This window comes from Nesoenas mayeri (assembly GCF_963082525.1).
Source record: "Nesoenas mayeri genome assembly, chromosome: 2".
Taxonomy (NCBI): domain Eukaryota; kingdom Metazoa; phylum Chordata; class Aves; order Columbiformes; family Columbidae; genus Nesoenas; species Nesoenas mayeri.
The window spans coordinates 99,471,514-99,495,012 of record NC_137543.1 but is presented as its reverse complement, the minus strand read 5'-3'; the positions used below and the strand labels follow the sequence as shown (position 1 = coordinate 99,495,012).

The 23,499-nt window shown below is 37.3% G+C and overlaps 1 protein-coding gene across 3 annotated transcripts; it reads right to left on the bottom strand.

Annotated features, from left to right (window-relative positions):
* Positions 1-1,949: 1,949 nt before the first annotated feature.
* DEK (DEK proto-oncogene) lies at positions 1,950-23,180 on the bottom strand. Of its 3 annotated transcripts, XM_080339933.1 has the most exons (12): positions 22,886-23,180; positions 21,794-21,844; positions 20,904-21,050; positions 19,086-19,187; positions 18,492-18,601; positions 15,671-15,765; positions 12,869-12,989; positions 11,535-11,717; positions 8,347-8,479; positions 5,884-6,032; positions 4,556-4,624; positions 1,950-3,554 (listed from the first exon to the last, which is right to left on the bottom strand). In XM_080339933.1, the coding sequence occupies exons 3-12, from the start codon at positions 21,037-21,039 to the stop codon at positions 3,543-3,545; spliced, it is 1,110 nt and encodes a 369-aa protein (XP_080196059.1). In that variant the 5' UTR covers positions 21,040-21,050; positions 21,794-21,844; positions 22,886-23,180; the 3' UTR covers positions 1,950-3,542. The 3 variants fall into 3 exon arrangements, with proteins under 3 accessions (XP_080196059.1, XP_080196058.1, XP_080196060.1); XM_080339932.1 differs by lacking the exon at positions 21,794-21,844 and having other exon boundaries at positions 22,886-23,179; XM_080339934.1 differs by lacking the exons at positions 21,794-21,844; positions 22,886-23,180 and adding an exon at positions 22,454-22,543.
* Between the last annotated feature and the right edge of the window lie 319 nt (positions 23,181-23,499).

The window sequence follows — 23,499 nt, the reverse complement described above, 5'->3', positions numbered from 1 at the left end:
AGATGCTTCTTAACTTTTTTTTTCTGCAAGTGAAACATTGATTTTAGTAAATTACTGCATGTTTTCAGGTAGTAAGTATCCTGGTGCCTTACAGATTTTCCACCATTCTCACAAAAAACCAGAAACTAAAATAACAACTGCTACCAGAAGTCATCTCAGGCATGCTCTCATTTAGCTTAGGCAAAGCTACTTGATTATAATCAACTTTCTGATTTGGAAAAAGGAATAATTGTATCTACCCAACTGGTCATGAGCTACCCTCTCTCCAAAACAGCAACAGAGCTAATAAATCTTATTGGAATCAGCATGCTGAGTGCCAGGGGCATTATTTGACCAGATTAAGCGCTGCACTCCAAAAGGGTTATTTTTAAGTCCAAACTGGACTAGCAGTGGCTAATCTAAACGCAGACATTCATAGATTCTTGCTTTGTCATGTGCCTTGTAACAGCATAATGTGGAAAGAACACAGATGCTGTAAGCAGCCTTCTTGGGTCCAAGAAAGCTATTAGTTGAGAGCTTCTGGAAAATGTGGGATGCCACTTAAAGCTGCCTCTCCCTCATTTTGTCTTGGTTAGACATACCTGACCAGTATGGTACCGTGGGTTATCACACAACTCAGATCAGTTCTTTTCCTAGCAACACATAACCTTTCTTCACTTAAAACGTCTACTTGTCCCTTTGCCCACTCAGCCCTCTCCATCTTCCTTCTCCTACTGGGCCCATACAGTCACCCCAAGTGCCAAGCTCACTCATAAGAACAATGGTTTAAATGTGCAAGTCATTCAGGTTAATTTGTGTGGGCTTGCAGGTCACCAACCGAAATACATGTCACACCAGTCTTGAAAAACATCAACTTCATTCTAAGAATAACAAGCTTTAAAAGGGAAACAAAACAGAGGAACCTGTACATTGGACTGTAATAATTTTGCTGTAAGCAATCAAATCGTTAGGACTATTTTTTTAGAACACAACGGTCAGGACATAATCTTAAACATCTGAAAGGTATAAGGCCTGAACACTTCATTCTGTTACCTTTTATTCAGCTTGACAGTTTCTATTTTTTTATGAACAACTTTAGAGACCTGATCAGCTATGTTTTTAACCTAGTGGCACCAGAATCAGCAGGACATGTTATTTACCTTTTAGTATTGTCTTGAAGCCTTTCCCCCAGTTGTAGGAAGAGCTGGAATCTTCTATCAGTTGCACCCAGACTGGGATGGATTAGCAGGGAAAAGCTCAGACATTTCTTCTCTGTTGAGGACTACGTTGGGTTCTAGTCACAAGATTTAAACATGGTGTTTGAAAGATTCTAAGTTAATTTCTATTCCATCTGCACAATTCCAAAGTGGCAAATAAAGTATACATACAATAAACAGAAATACACTGTCCTTTAAGTTTTTGTTAGAATTTACAGTATAAGAAATGTTTATACTTGGGAGTCACTCATCTCAAAAACACTTCCTGACCCACAAAATTAAAACTGACTGGTATGTTTACATAACATTCACAAGGCAGTTCAAGTATTTGTAGAAAATCCATCTGAAAACTCAACAAAACATAAGTAATTTACCACTTTTAAGCAGGACTTGGAAAGCTTTTTATGTTTTTAATTGCAAATTAAAAAGTGTACTTTATGCTAAAATAATCCAGAAAAACAACCAACCAACTCCCTCTACCTCCCCCATCCCCCCAAAAAAAACCAAGCAAAAAAACCCCACAAAACACCAAACACAAACCAACAAACAAACACAAAACCCCAAAACAGCCCCACAGAAGACAGAAAATCATATCCTGGTGCAAGTATATACATTTCAGCAATAGTTTCTTCTAAGTAGCCTGCTGAATCAGGATTGAATAGTTTCTACCATATGAGATAAAGACAACAACCTTGTTTCTGTATAGAATTTTTTTTTTACTATACATTTAAGCAAATGTTAGATCAAAATTGATTTACATTTTTGTGAAAGACATTTATTGAATACAAAAAACCCCCATTACATTCAGCCTTATTATAAATGATTACACACAAAGAAATTTGAAAAGTTTGTGAAGATTAATAGTCTAACTGGCTGAACATTTACAGAATTCAGATCATTTATGAACCTTTATTTCTCACTGTACAATAATAAATTTCAAAAAAATACGTTTTGTCTTTCCAGCAATACTAGTCAGAGGGATTCCGTGCTCATGGCATTAATGGTAGCCCACACTTCAACTATTACTTTGATGATTTTAAGTGCAGGACTTCTCATACTAGCAACAAGGCGTATAGAGAACAGAACCCTAAACAAGAAATTATGCAGAGAGTTCACTTTGATCTGAAAAGCTGTGGGCCAAAGTTCAAGACTGCAGGCTTATAAGTACCATTGTCCATGTTGAGGCACCAAGAGTCAGGTTCAGAAGAGCTTTTCCATACAGAAGAGAGGTTAACCACACACGGCAGCGTTGCCCGATTTGGAAGCCCCGCTGTGGACTTTCACAGCTATTGAGCCTCCCAGCTACACATCTTGGACACTTACTTCTGAGATACTAAGCCATCAAGTTAAGACGCTGAAGTAAAAGATTTTTTGCAAAGTGAACTTTAGAAATTTCCCTGTAGTCTTTGGAGTGATTTCATTTACTATGTCAAACCATTGAAACAAACGTATCTGTAGACTTTTGTATAAAGTTAAACGCTGAAAAGCTTAAGTATAAAACTACAGTTTAGTTTCTGTACAAGGTAAGATGGGACAAAAATGGTAAAAGCTCAACTCATTGTAGTTGCGTGAAAAATCTGCATACCACTTTTCCTCACAGCCTCACTGCTGAACACTGACATTTCACGTCATAAATTCTAAGATAACAAGATTTTAAAAATGATTTGCACAAAAGAAATTTGAAATAACTTTATATACACAACAGGAAGCCTTTTAAAAGTACAAAAATAACATCTATATGCCAATTAGTTACCATGCTTTGACAGTTCTCTCAGTGCCTACACATGCAAGACAGTAATCTAGATTTAGAATAATTCTGCATCTGTAGAATGTATCAGAATATAAAAGACATTAACATGTGATGTAACTTTTGTTATTTTAAGAATGGATATGTATTAAAAATATAGTTATAACCAATACTGCAATATTCCAGTCTCTGCATGTATGTGTGCAGATAAGCAGATTTCATCTTACTTGATTTTAAAATATCCTGCAAGCTAGCAATCCACACACACAAAAAAAACTATGATGGTTCTAATGAATCTAGTTATACAAAGCAATTCAAAATGTACAAAAACTATAAAAAGGAATATTTATTGCCATGCATGAAACGTAAGTATGTTCAACTAAAAACTGCATCAAATGCAGGGTTTGTTGTTGTTTGTTTTTTTTTTTAAAAAAAAAAAACAAACACAAAGCAATTTACATCAACACTCTCAATCAGCAGAATCAGCTCTGACTAAATACCACACGGGTAAGACACATTCCTTTTGCTGGTGCCTATCAGATCTTCAAATCCACGGGAACATAAAACCAGGAATCTTCATTTCCCACAGTCAAATCAGATCATGAAATCAACTGAAAAGAGACCTGTATTAGTATTCTCCTTTCTCTCAATCCAAGTACCTACAACCTCTCCTTTTGCATCAGACTATCAGAAAAATACATTCTACTTTTGCTATCAGAAAAAACCCAAGAACATCCCCACAGCAGACAAATTGCTCTTATGCCTTTGCTGATAGTGACATGTCTGCAGAGCACACAGACATAACTATTTCCAGATAACTATATATCAACATCTGCAAATGAAGCCACAAGAGAAAGAAAAGTTTCTTTATTAACTCCACTAAGTGAAGCTTACTTCTCTGGTTCCATTTTAAGTTTTGGGGCAAGCAAGAGCAATGAACTTGAAAATTTTTTTACAAATTACCAACCACAGACTGAACAATAAACCCTTCGTCATGAGTACATTAGATCAGGCCTAATCTTCAGTGCAGGAAACTCAGAGGCAATATTATAACTGTGCTACCAGGACGTATACAGAGGAAAGCTGGATATCTTTATCCTCTTTTGCCTTTTCTCATTGCCAGAGCTTGCAGGTCTGGAGAGCTGCACGCAACTGCACACATTGTTACCAACAAATGTATGCGGCCAGTGCATGAACTATTGTGCACTTTGCAGCCAAGGCTGTAATTTAAAGCAAATGCATAGCTTTCAGAGAGTAGAAGTCATAAAAAATGATTATAGCTTTAATTTTAGTTCTGCTTACCAAAGAAATTCTTAAGAGTAGCAGTGGCATGCTAAGAAAATAGTCTGAAGTGGTTATTTTTGAAAGAGGGATACAAAGAAAGAAAAAAAGAGTCAGAGCTCAGGTTTATCAGAGCACTAAACTTCTAATACTGTACAGGAGGTTATTAAAACTAGTGTAACAGGATGCCATGCCACTTTTTGTAATAGGTTGAAAAAAAAAGAAACAAAGAACCAAAACATCACAACCAAAAAACCCACTCACGCACAAAAAAACCCCGCGAAACAAAACACAAAAGAACCCAGAATGGTTTCTACATGAAAGTCTTTACCTCTTTGACTGTTCCTTTAATGAAGTCTTTCCTGTCAGATAAATCATAACTAGGATACTTTTCATACACCTAAAAAAAAAAAAAGAAACCAAAATAAACCTCAGATTACTTTCATTGAATGTATTGTGTGAACAGAAGTAGCTTAAATGAAATTAGGGTAAAAATTGGTGTGGTACTTCTAGTATTACAACTGCCAAAATGCCCCCTGTTAATTAGGGAAAGTGATAAATTTATTTTCCTATCCTTACTTTTACCCCATAGATACACAAATACATGTATTTTTTTTATGTTTGGTCACTGACTAAACTGGTACTATATTTTTTTCACATCAACAAACTGGAAAGCCTAACTTGCTACATCAGGCAAATAAAAATTCTGGAGAATTCGTCTTACATGCTCTCTAAGTAGTCAGACACCGCTGAACTAGTGCAGAAAATTAAACAAATAACAAATCCCAACACTTGTCTAGTTTTTGGTAACAAGTAAAATTGTAATTCTTTCAAATGACTAATAAAAATCAACATATTTGAGTGCTATTCTACAACTATGCTTTGGTTAACTGAGTGGGAGAAGACCCAACAAATAAAAAATAGATGCCAACACTGACAACCAATACAGAACTTTTTGTTTCAGTATATCAAATTTCAGACTTCTAGAATTACAATAAATATGACATAACATTTGTACAGAATATAATCAAAGTTTTCTCATAAGAATAACTTCTGGTTTAATTTTCTCAGACAACTTCTTGGAAGTACCAGGAAAATAAGCATGTCAGTTATCTGACTGTAGAAAATGTCAAGGTAACAACACCGTCTGTGTTTTGGTCACTTTTCCCCACCTTTCCCTTTTCTGGCCACATGGTCCCTTCCTGGCACCTGTCCTGATGATTAATGGATTCCTTGCTAAACTGATTCAACTCACAAACTCAGCTGAGAACTGTTTATTTTTTGCTGATAGATGAGAGTTGAATAGACTCATAAAGAGAACATATGAAGAATGAGAGCAAGATGAGCAGGATAAATGTACAGAGAGAAGGACAGAAGCTCCTGCACCATCTCAACATCTCAATTTTTTCACTTTAATACATGGCTACACATAACTAATTTTTCTTTGGAGATTTCCCTTCTAATGTTTGGTATCAGTGTTGCATAAGTTTAGATTAAAGCTCTCCCTGTTATAGCTGCTAGCAAGTAAATAAATCTATACAAAACTATTTTGTTTCTGAACAACTGTGCAGAGCACAAGCCTTCATTCCCAAACAATGATAAGTCAGTTCACAGACAACCCATTGCCTAAAAAGAGATTGCAACATCATATTTGCTTACCTCCTTGCAAATTTGTTTCATTGTGACCTCCTCCAAGTTTGCATTGGCCAACAATTTCTTGATAGTTTCCTTAAGGTCTTCATCTGTGGGTGGTTTCTTCAGCTTTTTAATTAAAGGTTCATCATCTGAACTATCCTCAGACTCACTTTCTAAATATGAATAATAATTTGAATTGTAATAAAAGATTTTCAATTTCTCTGATTTCTTCTCTCAAAATAGAAGCCATTAAAACTTTCCCCAAACACCTGATATAGATGTTCTCCCTTAAAACAGACATCTTGCAGACCATCCATATAAAAACAAAGCTAATGTTATCGGTACTACATTTATTTATTAATCCACATCATTGTTGATGAACTATCACCATACAAATCAACATGTACTCTAGAAAGTATGGGACAGATTAAACTAATCTATCAGACTAAAACAAGGTTTATTACAACAATTCTAAATTGAGGTAGTATGGCCCTAAAAAAAGTACTTATTTACTTTAAAAAGGAGTTTGGATTTTTTTTCCTCCAGCAGCACTGGGCAGTAGGATCTTGTAATTTTACAATGCTGTATTACTGAACATGCTATCAGAAACACCATGGCAACAAATGAAGAGAATCATAAAGGAAATGAAGAGGCACAGGATACTTAATGATGTTTTCCACAGCAAAAAAATTAGACTGAATGACTCCAACATCCACTGAGTTCCTCTAATGCCAACAGAACAAAACTGAGAGCAGATGCCAAACAGCCTAGACAATGAGCTTATAGAAAGACCTATTTAACATTTTTATTTTTGTACTTTGAACATACACTCAAAACAGAAATGCAAGAGGAGTAAAAAAGAACTTATGAATATATTACATAACATATATGCAAAACACATCTAAAATGACAAAACAAACCGTACACACACACGGCTACATTAGAAAGCCAGCAGCCAATCTGAAAATACACTGAGTTCAGCACAGGCCATTTACTCTGCCGAGAAATAAGGCTATGAAAGAAGTTGAGCATAATTCTATGTCCAAGAATTTAACCATTCCTTTTCTTAGTACACTGACAAGCAGGGTAACTGATCTGAACTGACATCTGTGCTATAGCACGCATATGCCCACGCGGGCATTAAATGAAGTATGTTTGCAGTATGGATATACATGGCATTACTAACTCGTACTAGAACTGTGATAGAGACATGGCTGTTTTCTCATAGAGTGCCAGACAATTTAAGGTGGGAAAGGACACCTGGAGATCATCTGGTTTAAGCTGCCCGTTGGAACAGGGCCAACATGGAGCAGGTTGCTTGGGGTCCTGCCAGCTGAGTTCTGAACACCTCCAACAACACGGATGCCACAGCTGTTCCAGGTCCCATTTCTGAGACTGCTGTCACAGCTAAGCTTTTCTTCCCCTAATGTGTAATTGCAATTTCCCTAGTGGCACCTTGTGCCTGTTGCCTTCCACCCTCTCACTGTGCACCCTCCAAGTAGAGCCTGGCCCTGCCTTCCCTGTGCTCTCCCATGTGGTAGTTGCAGACTGCAGTACCATCCCCTTTATCCATTGAAGCTGAATAAGCCCGGCTCCCTCTGTCTCCTCTCCTACACCCTGTGCTCCAGCCCCCTGGCCATCCTGGTGGCCCTGCCCTGGACTCAGTCTGCTATGTCCACACCTGTTTGGCACCAGGGAGCCCAAAGCTGGACACAGTCCTCCTGAGGCGGGCTCACAGGTGCTGACTGGGGTATAATCATCCCTTCCCTCAACCTGCTGGCTACATGCTTTCTGCAACAGCCCTGTGTGCTGTCTGTGCTCCTTATCACAAGGGCACACTACTGAACTGGGTTCCACTTGCTGTCTGCAAGAACCATCTGCCTCTACCCCCAGGTGCTTTTCTGCAAAGCTGTTAAAAAAGAATCTACTGTCCCCAGCTGCACTGCTGCAATCTTTTCACAGCTACTAAGTAACTCAATGTATGCATACCTTTTATGCATATTGTCAGATATGAGAAAACCAATAGCAAGAGAACACACGTAAAACCTGTATCTATGTTAATTAAAAAACCACATCAGGTCAGGCTGCTGAACAAAAGACATATACAGTGGGCTATATACAACTGGATGAATTATAAGATTCACGTGAAGTAACTATAGAGGCACCAAGAGAACTTCACTAACATTGTTCCAGCAGAAGGCAGAACTAGGCTAATATTTTCAGTTTATGTGCAAATGAATAGTATATATATACACACAATATACATAGGTATATATTGTGTGTACACACACAAAACAGAAATTACATAAAGTACACCTAAACCCATAACTTTTAAAAATTTCTGTTGCAAGGAAAGAAACATCAAGTAGCAAGCCAACAGTTCACCAAATTCTATTTTCTTTCACAATTAGGTGCAAAACTTGCTTTGTAATAAACATCCCAGCTAAGCTAGAATACAATCTATGATGAAACATTTAAAGCATTTACCTTTTCTAGAACTGTTCTGATTTTTTTTAGTAGTGCTGCTGTCTGCCTTCTTGACATTTGCACCCTTCACAGCCTTCTTAGTTTTGGAAGTAGTTTTTTTAGATTTTTCTCTTTTAGATGCTTTTCTAGGGGGCTATAAAGAAGAAAAACAGCAGATTAAAATGATGGTTTCAATTCAAACAATCCATATCCCTTTTCTGCAATGGAAATTGTAATTTCTTTCAATACTAACTAAATCTGCAAATCTAATTACTATATTTTACTAGCAATTTCTACCCCTATACCATAGGGGTATTACATCCACAACAAGTACTCCTACATTCTTTTAAATTTCACGTTGTCTTTCTACATGGACTCTTATGCTCAAACAGCTAGAACCTTCTGATGAACTAGTAGTTTGGTTGTGCTACAACTTTCCATTCATAACTACTTACAGGTAGCTTATAAAACCATGTCAAAGATGTTCCTTTAAAAAGGGACATAGTATGTTGCATTCAGGTACTTCTAGATCCTATAGCTCTCTAAGACTACAAGTAGCTAATTATTTTTGCAGTAGCTGAGAACTACATTAGCTAATCCATTATTTGGCCAGTGATCATGGCTAGTAAACCCCAGCAATTATTGCATTATTAACCCCCCCAAATTATTGCATTATTAACATCAACAGAAGAAATTGGGAACAAATACATACAGTATACACATATCAGTGCACTGCATTTTTGGCACAAATCAAATGCTTGCTTAACACACAAAATCTTTAGATAGTGCTTCCAACAAGGCTGAAAGCTTTCCTCACAGAAATAAACACGGAACATTGACCAGGAATAAACCATACTTCAGAGAAAGAACATCACAAAACAGAGTAACTAACAGCAGTTACTAAGTTCATAATTCTAATTTATATTTTAACATGGCAGTGGAGTCAACTGAGCAAACTCTCACATGTAAACAATTAAAATTAGTTCATACAACTTAACTGCTTCTCCCATTAGTACCTGGTGCAACTCATGAAACTAGGATTTAATAAACCAGATTATGTTTATTTATTGCTCTGTTATAGTTGCACTCACTCTGCAGTGTTAAAGGAAGGATAAAGACTTTCACTGTTGAAATTCAGAAAATGCACTCAGGGATCATCTAATTTCTATTTACATGTTTGTAGTTTCTAACTTCTTAGCTTTTGAGTTTCTGCTAAAGCTCAACCACCAGCTAAAAAGTCAGAAGTTAAACCCAGCACTCACATTTCAGCTTCTTTATAAAATTATGCCCCCTCAGCAAACAAAAATATTTCAGATATCTTTTGCTTCCAGATAACGATTTTTTTGTTTGTCTGTGCTGTTTAAGGAAAAAGTTGCAACCAAGAGACATGCAACTCTGAGGACAATCTATTCCAGCCACTCTGTGTCCAAGATTCCAATGGAGCTGAGGCAGCAAAGCAGATATGCTGTCTATATCCTTCCACCTGCAATATCTTAAAGGGTCATAAACATAACTTTTTCTTTTTTAATGCTGCAGTCTTAAAGCTGTACAAATGCAGATATTTTCCATTTCACTATTTCCTATATTCAAACTAATTTGGCATCCTCATGTTTTTGTAATAATTAAGGTTTTACTCCATGCAAGTCAATTTCAGTTTCCAAAGACTTCAGCCTACTCCACTATTGCCTGGCAGTCATACTCAACTCCTACCTTCTGAAAGAAGGCAAAGAAGACCCGGATAAATCAATGGGGTTTACTTTTTTTGTTGCTGTTTCTTTGTTTGTGGGGGTTTTGTTTGTTTGCTTTTTAATAACTGAGTTCTTGAAAAATTTTCTAAAAGACAACTCCTGCCTCTGAAAGTGATATTCCTCTCCTCACAGTAGGAAGACTGTCTTGCTGAAAAGATGAACAAATATAAAATTAACTTTCAGTATTTCAGCCCTCTTTCAATTTGTCATTTGTGTGGAAATAAAAGGGCAAACTAAGAATTAAGTTTATTTCATGGAGGCATGGGGAATTTCCTTAAACCACCTTTTAAAATTAAAATTAACACATCTAAAATAACAGTGACAAAATAAACTTCTAAAGTTAAATAAATTGGCCTTTCAACAAAAGATTTTTGTTACTATTTTCTACAGCTCAGAGTATTTACTTAACAGCCTGTCACACTTCCACTGCAGACAGACTGTAACCCAAGTAAATAATGGTCTAACATCACAGCCAAAGGTCCCATAGCTTACATAAAGGACTTCCCTGGACAGCAACTAATTGCTGTTTGTTGCAGAGCTCTGATGAAGGCTAAAAGGGCAGTCTCATCAAAATACAGGACAGGATGCAGACTGTAGGTCCTTTTATTTATTTATTCCCCCCCCCACCCAGGCTTCAGGCATATGGACAAATCAGTGTACACTTTGTACACAAATAAGTTGTACACTCACACTGGCTCTCCATGTTTTGTGTCTATTCTGTGAATAAATACAGGGCTGAAAGGGAATGCACATAGAAAGGTATTTTGCATTTAAATACAAAGTTCACCTCATTTCTCTCCTACTATGCAAGGCTAAAAGAAGTTTCAAAGAAAACAGAGAAGAGCAGAAAATACAGTGAGATGAGAACAATTTGGAGATTGCAGGCTTCTTTGTAAGGCTGCTTACTATTTTGCTGACTTTATCTTTGCATTTCAGGACACAGAACCCTAAAAAAGAGATTAGGACATAAACCCCATGAGAAATAGTGAACCAAAATCCAAGACCAATGCAACCAGGTAGGCGATGGATCTCTACCAAATTCAAAGTTAAAGCCTAGGCATCCAATCAAACCCTACACAGAAAAAAATGACAGACAGATATTGGGAATTTTTATGAAATTACAATAATCACAAGTTGATACAAGAAATGCAAACAATTCTGTTTGAAATCCTGGCTGCCCCAAAATGACACACAGCAAATGGTTTTCTAAGGTGCACATACACAAAAAAACCAGAACCTTTGCCTTTTATCTTATTGATTCTCTAATACAGTAGGAAATTATGAAAATCTTGTATAAATTGCAGATGCATACCCTTTTCTTTGAAACCATTCATTCAGTTAAACATGTATTATCCCCAACTCTGCATGTTCCAAGAATTACCAATTGATAACAACCACACAAGGACAAATTGTAGACAAATGTTTTTAGCCCTGTGCTGGAAAACAAACAAATCTCATTACCTCATCTTCACTTTCTTTTTCTTCTGAAGAGTCATCCTTTTCCTTCTTTTCATCTTCTTCACTACTGGATTCATCTGACAAGATCTCTGGGCACTTGGTGCGTTTTGCTTTTCTTGTTGTTCCAGTGCTACTGCGTTCTTTTTTGCCACCTTTGCTTGGTGTTTTTTTGGACTTTGGCAATGGCTGAAAGACAGGGGTATGTGTCATCCAAGCAGGAATACAAAAATGAATTTTAAAAAATATAAATTCCTTGAAATCACATAAAAGAACAACAAACAAATATAGAGGCCTCTAAGCCTTGATAACAAAACCCAGGACTATTTTATGTACTACACTTAAGCCATAACGTTTGGCAGTAAGCAGAAATTCATTAGAGAGATGGAACTGAGTAAAATGAAAGTTCAGTTCTAAGCTAAACATCCCTTCCACTTTCCTAACCTAACGAATCTTCAAAGGTGGGAGATTAGGGAAGGGAAGCAAGAAAGGACAATCTAGAAGGAACATTTTACCTACCTGTGCCCACCCAACACATAAAAGCAAGTTTTATTCTGGAAAGAAATTAGCTGACTATTCTTCCGAAGGCCTAAAGGCAGTAATTCCATCATGTCTTATGCAAAACTGCATTTTGTTGTCACTCAGTATCAATGTCGCTAAGGCAGAATGTAGACTCCTTGTTCACATCACTTACCAATGTTTGCTAGAAATATATTTAATTTCTTGTGCAACAGTCTAACTATTTAAGTACTGCTTTTAGATTAAAAACTAAAGGTGCAAGGAGATTAATAATAGAATTTCATAGTCTTGGCAGCTGAATCTAGTGCACTAGCATATACAGTTGAAGCAAGTTCTCCTAGCCTTGAAACAAATTCAATTTTGTGATGACCAAATGGGATGACATACACTTGTCAACTTGTAGCACATGCAGGTAACATGTGACAGCTTGTTTTCCTACACTTTCATGTTTTATTTCCTGGCTTTGACACTTTATTTTTCTTGCCTGTTTATTATGCATATTCCCCTCCATTCATGCACAAAATAGAAACTACTTACATTATTTGGGTATGGATTATCCCTAATTAGTTTTAGGTGTTGACCACATTTTTGTGCATTAACAGTGTATAACGTGCGCACTTACATGTAAGCACACAGTTTCTAAATCCTTACCTCATTATGGATGCCTGCAGTAGAGCTACTCTCAAGAAGCCATTGCTACTTCAGTAAGTTAGAACAGTAATTTTATCACCACTGGTAACAAGCAAATAATAAAGAATAGAGACAACTGCATTTTTCATCGAACAGAGCTATAAAAGTAAGCATAAAAACCTGCCTCTCACCTTGCCTGAAGATTTTGGGTGCATTAAGAAGTTTAAGATCCTGGTTACCAGCTCACTATTAACTCCCGATCTTTCCAAGTCGAGAACTTCACAGATACTTTTCAACATTGCATTTCTAAATCTAGAAAGAAAAAAAGAAAAAAAAAGATTCAGCATCATATCCTAAACAGTTGTTCAACACTTGACTGCTAGAAACTGCTAACTGGTTTGTGTTTGCAACCTGACAATAGACATGAATATACTAGCTTGCTTCCAGTCTTCACTATAGTTAAGAACCACCATCGTATTACATAAAGCAAATTTTTTAAAAAATTCCCAAATCCACATGTGTGTAAAGTAAGATATATTTTTAAAAGTTACAGAGACTTAGGGAAAAAAATCTTCCCTGGAATCTCTCCTACCACACTAGAAAGAATCAGTTTTGGAAAACAAATCCAACGGGTACAAGACTCGAACTCTCAGGGGTTCTCCCTTTATTTTCTCTGTTTCCTTACCCTTTTATGGAAGCACTTCTTATGAAGGCAGAAGATTAAGAGAAATTCTGACATCCATCCCCTTTACTGCAAAAGAATCTTGAACCAATTGTCCCTCTTTATCATTTATACTACCAGTATTGAAAAAAAGTGGAAAGTGTGTCAAGAATGTGTCACCTTCCTTCAAATGCTTATGCTTTCTTCACTCATTTTGTACAATGCTGCCTGAAAAGTGGATTTCATTGTCTGGCCACATTTCACAAGTATCATAGCTACTTCTGGTAATCAAAAGAAACTTGCTTTTCATTGTTTATTTAAAAAGTCAGTGCAACTGTTTCATGGTAGCCTACAACTTCTCTAAAGTAGCATTTAATTTCAGACTGTCCCTTTATACTCTCAGACTTTTAAGTGGGCAGAACAACTTTGTTCTCTCATGTTTTAAGGCATGGGAACAGGAAATCTTAACTGGTTTGGTGCACCTCTCTGCCTCAAAGCATAATTAATCCATCATTCTTGCAACAATTAAGTCAAATCTTTCAATTACTTTTCTAAACAAGGTTACAAAAAAAATTTGTGCAATCTTAACATGAAGAAAGCCTTCCTGTTTAGCTTTTGGAGATACAAGTATTCAGTGTATTCTAGCAGAATCAAAAGTCAGTTAAAAAAAAAAGGCACATTTGAAAAGACAATACTTTATAGAGTTAAAACCACTTAACTTGTTAACAGATTTTAAAACTGCATAACCTCCAAGTTTCTGTTTCAGACCTTCAAGAGCTGGTATACTGAATTTAGAATTTTATGGTTCTATTGCGGCTTTAACTAAAATTCTCTATGACTTGTGTTACGCGTGGCATTTGTCCTTGTATTTTAACTTAAGTTAGAACTAATACATACAAAGAATAAACATCAACTCCCAAATCCTTTCGTATTTTTAATGCTTTGGAGATATATCTGCAAGTAACAGCAAATATAATGTACTAAGTACTAAATTGCCATTCAAGTGTGGAATAAACAAGTGCACACAAGTTTTGAGTTGGTAACTTCGATAGCAAGTAGTTTTGACTTGCAAAATCCAAGAATCTAATCCACACAGCAACCTCAACCCTTTCTTTTTAGTTTACAGTCTGAACAGTATGATTCTGCAAAATAAATTTTGTCCTTTGCTCATGTTGTTCAATGCTATTAAAACATGACGACATGCAAGGGCACAGTGTGGGCAGAAATCAACCATGTAGTCAGAATAAATTAGAGATCAGCAGTGTTTCATCCATAGCTGTCCACAATACCTGAACTTACCACAGTAACACAAACACACAGGGCTCAGCTCCTTGATACAAGAGTAACATTGCAACCACTTTTCAGAATATTTGCTGAAGACTGAAGGGTAACAAAACTTAACCTAGCAGTTCTTTCATATGGTAAACATGAAAGAAAAAAAAAAAAGTGCAAAAATACTTTATTTTGTGACCTTTTGCAGATAAGGAGAAACATTATACAATTAAACCTGTGGGAAACAGTCAAAATCCCCATCTTGACACAGTTTGTCTTGTACAGTCACATGTACTTGACAAACTCTATTCCTAGAAAACTGCGTATTTGAGGAAGGAAGACTTGCAAATTCCAAATTCTGGAAGCCTTCCCACTATCAACAAACTGATACTAAAAAATGTATTTATAATCACTTGTGTGGAAGTTATTAGTTCTTTTATTTGTTGCAACTATCTGCACAAATATGCAAGGGTATCTTTAAACCCTTTCAGTCAAAACCAAGTTGCAGCAGCTTCTCCCGTTAATAGAGAAGCTGCTTATGTAGGGAGACAGTAAAAAAAGGAATAAAAAAAGACAGAAAGGAAAAAAAAATATTTGTTAGACTAATTGCTCCAGCAATTGTAGGAATAAGACTGTATGTTTAATATACAATAAGCAGAAATGGCTTTGATTCTGAAAAAGGAATGTTTTGAGGCATAGAATGATGCAAGTTTGCACCATGAATAGAGCACAATGTATTCACAACACTATGCTTGCCCCAGGGAAATAACATTTTCCTTTCATTTAGCAGAAGAATCTGCTAGTTAGCATGCAATAGTTCAAGACAGGAATGCAGGAATTGTGAATAAAATAGTCACAATTTAACTATTTTTAATACATTTCAAGTTGTCTTAAGGACATCAGTATGTTTGATCAAAATGAGCTCAGAAACAGACCACAGAGCTCTAGGCAACAGTCACTCATCTTAAAAGCTTAAATTTAATCTGAAGTAAAATTTTGAAAATAAAAAGGAATGTATAGTATGAGTCAATCTGTGCTAAGTAGCAACAGAGATCATTACTTTTTTAACATTTCTTCCTTCTTTTTGTATTGGTCACTTCCTTTTTCAAATGGGAATCCGCTGAACTGACCCACATTCTTCTTTAGGGAAGCAACCTAGGACAGAACGCACAGATTACTTTCCACTGCAAGTAGTTTAAAAGATTTCATCCAATTACCTTTGTTAACTTTTCATATAAGAAAAATCTAGTCTAGCACTTAGCTTTCTGTTGACAGTAAGTTATGTACCCTTTAAGTTACAGCCTGGATTATGCCTTGTCTATCTCATGACAGCCAAACTACAACAATTAAGTTCTTGTGATCTTGCTACTTTTAATAACTTACCAAGTAAAATCACCTGCCATTTCAAGCTTGCTTAGAACATACTGCATGGTTATTTACAGCTTTGCACTACTATGATCATATGAGGCTTGTTGCATGTTTTGTATGATATAATTTGTTATAGAACGGTACATTTTATTTTTACTATAATCTGCTTTAGCAGACTTACTTTGTTTGCTTTTCTACATAGGACCATGACTGTACTTCTCAACTTTTTCTTTAGTGTGACCAATTTTTGCATTTATATACCATCCAATTTGCAAATCCTACTGTTACACCTGCAGTCTGAAAAGGCTGAACTTTCATTGCAACAGCCCTTGTAATGGGAAAATTATCCCATCAAGATCCCAAATACATTAAAGTGTTTGTTTTCACTGCATCTCCTTTTACAACAACAACAACAACAACGGTTAAAAAATATCCCCAAATCTTTTATTCTTCTGAGATCTTTCTAATACTATCAAGAATAATTTGAACTAACTTTCAATAGTTCTACAAATTTTGTTCCTGGTGTTTCTCCACCAGTTTATAATTTTACCAAAGCTAAGCTCCTTTTCCAAAGGTAATTATCTTTGTCCAGCACCTAAAGAAAATTGGCAGATGGTATTGGTATGTTTTATTAAAAATGTTAACTAAGATCCAAAGCACACACACAATGTGCATACAAGACAACATCTGATCTTGACTGTATTTAACACCATTCTGAGCTCTCAATAATTCTGATTCAATATAGTTTTGGATGAAACCATACTGATAAATTTCTAAACTGAATGTATTTTGAAGCAAATAAATATCTTATCTTTGGACTCAAACCACTGCAATGCTGCAGCAACCTAGCTGGATTCTCCAACAGGTCTATGTCCAAAAGGCTAAATATTGGAGAGCAGAGTAAATGTGGGGTGGAACTGCAACCAAATAAGCAGTGTGGGAGGGAAGGGTGAGAGCTGTGTTTCAATAACAGTTGTGTCTAATTAGTATGACTTAGGAGTGTTAAATATCAACTTACAGTTGTATCATTTGTACTTAATTATGCAACTGCAAATAGCAATGTGTTTATTTGTTGATTAGATTATTTATTAATTATCTTTATATTAAATAATATCAGTATCATTCAGTTGTTAAGTGTCTTAGTAGTGTGTCACACAATCAATACACAATACAGTCTCTTAAATCATTTATGTTTCAGATCTGCAATCTAAAATGGGAAAAATGGAGTCTGAAATAATGGTATCTCAGTACCTCCATCTAAAGATGGTAGAAAAGTGTTACTGGTTTCATGAAGCATAAATCGACGCAGTTTGATGACTTCCACAGTAAAGCTAGTTAAATCAGAAAACTACACATTTCTGTCATGGTATTTTCCCTATCAAACAATTACATTATACTGCAGAATAATCCAAAAGTTTGCAAAACTGTTTGCACCAAGTCAGAAATTATCTAGTCTGGTTTATTGCTACACTGAATAAATAGCATTATTTACAGAAGTGGGTTTTAACAAATATATACTGTTCTTCTTCTGAATACTTGAGGTAACAGATCTTCCTCTGCCATTTAAACAAGCACTGCATTTGCAGCAGTGGTGTGAGATATTACAGCTAGCATGCATCTGTACCAGTACTATTCAGTTCCTGGTTTCTGCGCTTGCTGTTCAAGTTTCCAAAATACAAAGAGACCAAAGCCAAATTCCTATAAATATTGTAAGCGTACTGAAATAGTAAAAATTAATCTGCCTTAATTTCTCTACACCCATTTTATTTCTCTTAGCAAGGAAAATGGGTCATATTTACTCTGAAATTTAAAGGGTGATCACTGATACGTAAAAGGCTCCAAGAAAGATTTGCTATTTTGTTTTCTCCAAGTTTCATCGCTAAATACAAAAGCAAACATGACAGGTTTTAGCTAATATTTTAATTGTCCTAGGTAAATGTGACAAAATACACTATCAATATTTTATATATAATGTAGTTTTACTTTCTACTGCTTTGTGCAAACTATACGAGAAAATGACTAGATAAGTAGCAATGTGTTAAAACCCACTAACAGGTTTCAAACATGAAAGAAAGTACCAAGAAAAAGCTATGCTGAATAATTACATGGAGTATTTTGACTGTAATCTGCATGTCAGCAGCTTTTGGCATGTGAACCATAGATTATTTCCAACTCATTCTCATAAGGTAAACCAGCCCTCCACGCACTAAAAAAAAAAAAAAAAAAAAAAAAAAAAAATCAATTTGGGGGGGAAAAAAAAAAAAAAAATCTATGTTCAAGTAGACTTACAATTCAGTACACATTTCCATAGGCTATTTATAAGAAGAGTAGTTTACAGGAGTTAGAAAAACTAAAAGCTTGCTCAACTGGTCCTGCAATATTTGTTTTCCAATTAGTTTGTAATAAATGACACTTAAGTATACCCATATGTGCAAATGTAAAAACCTATACTACAAACATTTTCACTATGGATGAGAACCAATAGATATACAAGATTGATTTTAAGTTCTTACAGTGCCTGGCCTGTTGTAGAGGAGTTTATGCAGATTCCTAAGTTCATCGGTCTTCTTTTTACTCAGAAAGAACTGTATCCTTTCAATTTCACATAGTTTTTGTCCTTTTCCTGAAACAGTTAAAATCAATTATGCAATTCACCACATTCATGTTTACCTATGTGTTTATAACTTCAAATATCTACTGGTTTTTAAGAAGGCAAAGAAGTTATTTCAGAATAGCATCAGACATTATAACAGGTCAAACATTAAGCAGGCCTTTTCCTATCAATTAGGCATCCTGACAGTCTCTTTATCTTCCTTGCTTTATACTACATAGATCAGGATACAAGGACCTGGCATTTATTTTTTTCTAGCTGCACCTGCCTTGGTTCGTGGCAGTTAGGTACTGAAGATCCTTAAAATTATATAGCTTTTCTGTTTTAAACTGATGTTACAGAATAAAAAGAGGGTTTTCACATAATTATAATAGCTTTACTATATTAAAATGGATCATGACTCTTAAGTTAGGTCTCATCTAAAACAAACAAATCTGATCTTTTAAGAGATTTTATTATCATTCCCAACACAGAATTCTTATGTGGACAAGCTTACCTGGTGTAATTGTAAAAGGTTCCTTTTGCAATGAGGACACTTGCATGGTCAGTCGGTCTACCTTCTTTTTCTCCCTTTTTCCTTCAACAATGAGACTCTTTTCTGCAAAAGACAGATTCCACTACATGAGCAGATTCAACTGTAATGACAGGCAATACACCACCGTATCTTTGAAACGGCAAACCAAGAATGGATAGTGATATAACTACATACTACAAAACATTCGAACCTTTATTCAATGGGATTCTATGGAACATCCAACTCAAGCTTTAAGACAAGACTTGGTATTTCATAAAGGGAACTTGACCCCAAGATGGAGATTGCAGCACTATGTCTTTTTAGAATCACATCCCTTCTCTCTCCTCACTGCCTTTCTGAGGTACAGAACTGACACTGTTTGCATAGCGTCCTTCTGGGATGCTCCAGCCTCTATACACACAGCTCTACTTCAACTCTCTCAGGAAGAATATTAATACTTCTACCAGATATGTAAAAGGAGAGTCCAGCATGGCTGTAGACACTTCCCACTGCTGCAATGGAGAACACACATGTATCAGCAGGAGAGGCAGAAGCAAAAGCACAGTGGGACTGTACAACATCTCACAGGGCTACTTAGTTCAGCATGCTGCAGGGAACAATACAAGTATCACAAATAATACAAAAATTCTACTCCCAGTAATTCTGGCACTACTTAGTAATGAATACATTTAGATTGGTTTATGTATACATTGCACATCACTAATTTAATGATGCCATGTCAGGAGAAAAACTCAAAGCTTCACCTAAACATTTCATTCTAAAATACTTGACTTCAAATCAAACTATTCTTAGCACTAAACTGGCTTTAAAATCTGAAAGCAGCTTCAAAATCTGTATGAACATAATCAAAACTGGACATGTATCTGATGAAAACAGAGTAGAACATACTTGTGTGTACACAGGAAACAGTTGTTTCTAAAAATATAATCCTAATTATTCTAGTTTCCCAAAGAGCATAACCTCTTTTCTTTCTACCTTTCCTAAAGACAAACTTCAAACTCTTAAGGATCCAAGACAACCTGTGACTTAGTTTTCACTGTGCCATACTGCAGCTCTGTTTCCCTGGATGCTTTCAATTGCAAAACAAGTGCCTAGGGATTTCACAATGGAAATTAACATTTTTGCATAGAAGTTCCTTCATCACATATTTAATTCCCTGACTACCCTCTTCAATCACATGCCACAACACAAAAACCTACCTTACTTGCTCATCCTATATCACCATGATTTTTATTGAAAAAATTAGTCAAACAAAATACCCCACCCTCATATAATTGAATTTTGGTACCCACTAAATTAATTCACAGTAGTTAAGCAAAGATATCTGTATTGTTTCCAAAGCTACTGCACAGACTTTGGGTTTCTCTTTTTTTGAAAACATGGATCACTTCAAAATGTTATTGGCAAAAAGGTTTGGTTTTTTTCTTTTGATATGCATTTTTGTACAAATAATTTGATAAAGGATGCTCCCTCTTATAATCATCTAGTAGTTTATACAACAAAAACAAACCCTAGGGTAGGAATCCAGGATGCTGGAAATTTCTTCAATCTTTTTTAAAGAACACCAGTATTGCTGTTTCCAGTGTTGCCTGTTATAGTCTACTGGAAATTGATTTATGACCCTTGAAATAGATGTACCATGGAATCTCCTAAACAGTAATTATACAATTAGCCAAGACAACAGGTGACTGCATTCAGTAAATTTGTTGGTTTTTTGTGTCTTTTTTTGGTTTGTTTTTTTGTTTTAAAGGACAACTTATGTGGTGGAAAAACATGTACCCTTTTCTTCCTCCTCCTCTTCCTCTTCTTCTTCATCCTCATCACTTTCCCCAGCTTTGTTTTCTGTTTCAGGTTGTTTCTCATCTGCTTTTTCAGATGACATTGTATCTTCTTTTGATGAAACAACAGAAGACATGGTGTATGGTTCTGTAAAAAGCAGTCAGAGAAGCCATAATCAATACAGCATTATATGTGAAAAATAGAGGAATCTTAAAAAAAAAAAAAAATCATCTTGTATGGAAAAAGTAATGTCATAGTGCTCATATTGCAATTGTTCATATTCTTTAAGACACTAAAGTATTCTGCATACACACAATACATACATTTTTTCAGGAGGAGTTGCCATCCCTAGCCTGTTTAAAAACTAGCCTGTTTAAAAAACAGCTTAAAAGGTTGTCAATGCTTTCCACATACAAATCTTCAAGCTTACTTTGTGAAGCATTCAGAAACAGCCACTTAAAGCTGATGCTGTTATCTATTAAAAACTGTGACGTTTTAAGATATGACAATTTTAGTGCACTAAATATAAACCAAATAGTTATTTCTGATCACAGGTAATCATGCATACAAGTTTGCTAATAACTTAGACAAGCTACATATTTAGGTGGAAAATAGGAATGGAAAAACAGAAGTTATGAGTAATTTGGGAAAAATTAGCACTGCTTTCAGAATTCAATAGCTGTGACATCTTAGAGCTTGGGAATGCTTTTTGTTTTTAAACTGTAGATCTACTACAAAAAGAATAAACACTTCATACTTAGCGTATCTAAGAGGAGTCTTTTCTTAGCATTTGAAGTGGCTTAAACATTAAAATTAAAATACACTGCTTCAGTGAGTATCATTTCCCTGCTGACAGAGAATGTCTATCTAATAAAGGATGATAACCATACCTGTTCAGTTATAAAAATTCTGGTTATCAAAATCTTTCACTCTTTACAGATCTGGAACAAAATACAGCACCAGTTGTATAAGCCCTTATGGAAAAAAATACCACATGATATTGATATTAAAGCAAATATTATCTGCCAGAGGTCAGATTCAATAAACAACAATGAAATCAACTGCTTATATGCAACATTAGCAGGTGCCAGAGAAGAGAAGCACTCAAAGTGACAGAAAACATGAGTTTAGTCAGAGGAAAAATAAATTTTACTACTCTTTGCTAAGTCACTGGGAAAAAAAAAAAACATCTCTGTCAGGGTATTACATGACATATGACACAAAAAAGTAATCCGACATTTTCACAACATTACTCTCTGAATTTCACTTGTCTGCACAAGTGTAAAAACAATAAAGTTAATATATGTTGTTTTTCCCTCACCTTCCAATAAGAGCAGGAGGGAAATAGGAAAGTAAAATATTTTTTTGCATTTTAGCAAACAAGCCGGTAAGGACGACTTGCTTAAGGCATAAGGTACCGGAAACTACCTTCCAGAAGACTTAAGTCGAGATTATTTTGGGAGGGTAGAGGGTATCTCGCAAGTCGCAGGGATCCTTGTGCGCAACAGCCCCTCCCACCCTCGTCCAGCAGTCCTCAGACACGGACTCACCACCTGTCCCCTTCTCGACTTGCGAGCGGGCGGCCGGGGAGAGCGATGCTGACGGGCAGCGCCAAGGAGCAGGGCAGCAGGGGCAGTGGCGAGCGCCAACCTCCTCCCCGAACCGGCGGGCAGCGGGACCGTTCCGCACCGCTCCCGCCGCAGGGCAGGACAGCGCGCCCAGGGAACACCGACCTCAGGCGGCAAACACAGCCCGCCGCCCCGCCGAGGCCTGGCAGGGAGGCGGCCCCCATGGGCCGCTGACAAGTGGCTCGGGCACACGGCGACCTCCCCAGCGGGAGAGGAGCACGGCGGTGCAGCGGCCCCGTTTCATTCTCCCCTCGCCCCGCGCCTCACTGGGCCGGCCCGGCCACGGCGAGGAGGGACGGGGGAAGGCGGGAGCGCCCTCTCCGGCGCCGTTACGGCCATGGCGGCAAGACCCACCTCAGCTTGAGCCCCGGCTTCTGGCTCCTTCCTCGGATACGCCTGCGGCAGCAGCGACAGCGGGAGACGACAGTTACCGGAGGAGGGAGAGGGTGTGGGGAGGGGGCGGGGCGGGGCCGGGCGCCCCGGCGCACAGCGACACACACACCCCCCCCGAGGCGCGGGCTCCGCGGCCGGTCACACTCGCTCTTGTCTCCCGGAATCAACAAGGTTTTCAAAATGGCGGGTTCTCGGACGGGGAGAAGGAAGCGGGAAGTCGGCGTCCAATCAGCGTCCCGCAGCACAGCTGGCGCGGTGAGGCGGCGGCAGGGGAGGGGAGGGTGCGCGCGCGCTAAGGGAGGGCTTGTTGTGACGGGTGTGGGGAACGTGCGCCCGCTCTGCGGTGACGTCAGACAGCTCGCGGCTCGGGGAGGCAGCGCGTTCCTCCGGTGGGGGCCGTTATGTCTGTTGGAGAGGAGAGTGGGGGTGCGTGAGCGACCGCTCCGCTGCCGTTACCGCCGCCGCGGATACTGGTTCAAAGCGCCCTTTCCCTCCCGTGCGCTGTTGCAGTCGTGCCTCTTGGTTCCCGTGCCGGATGGAAGGGGCTTGGAGGCTCTTATTTACTGTAAAAGCCG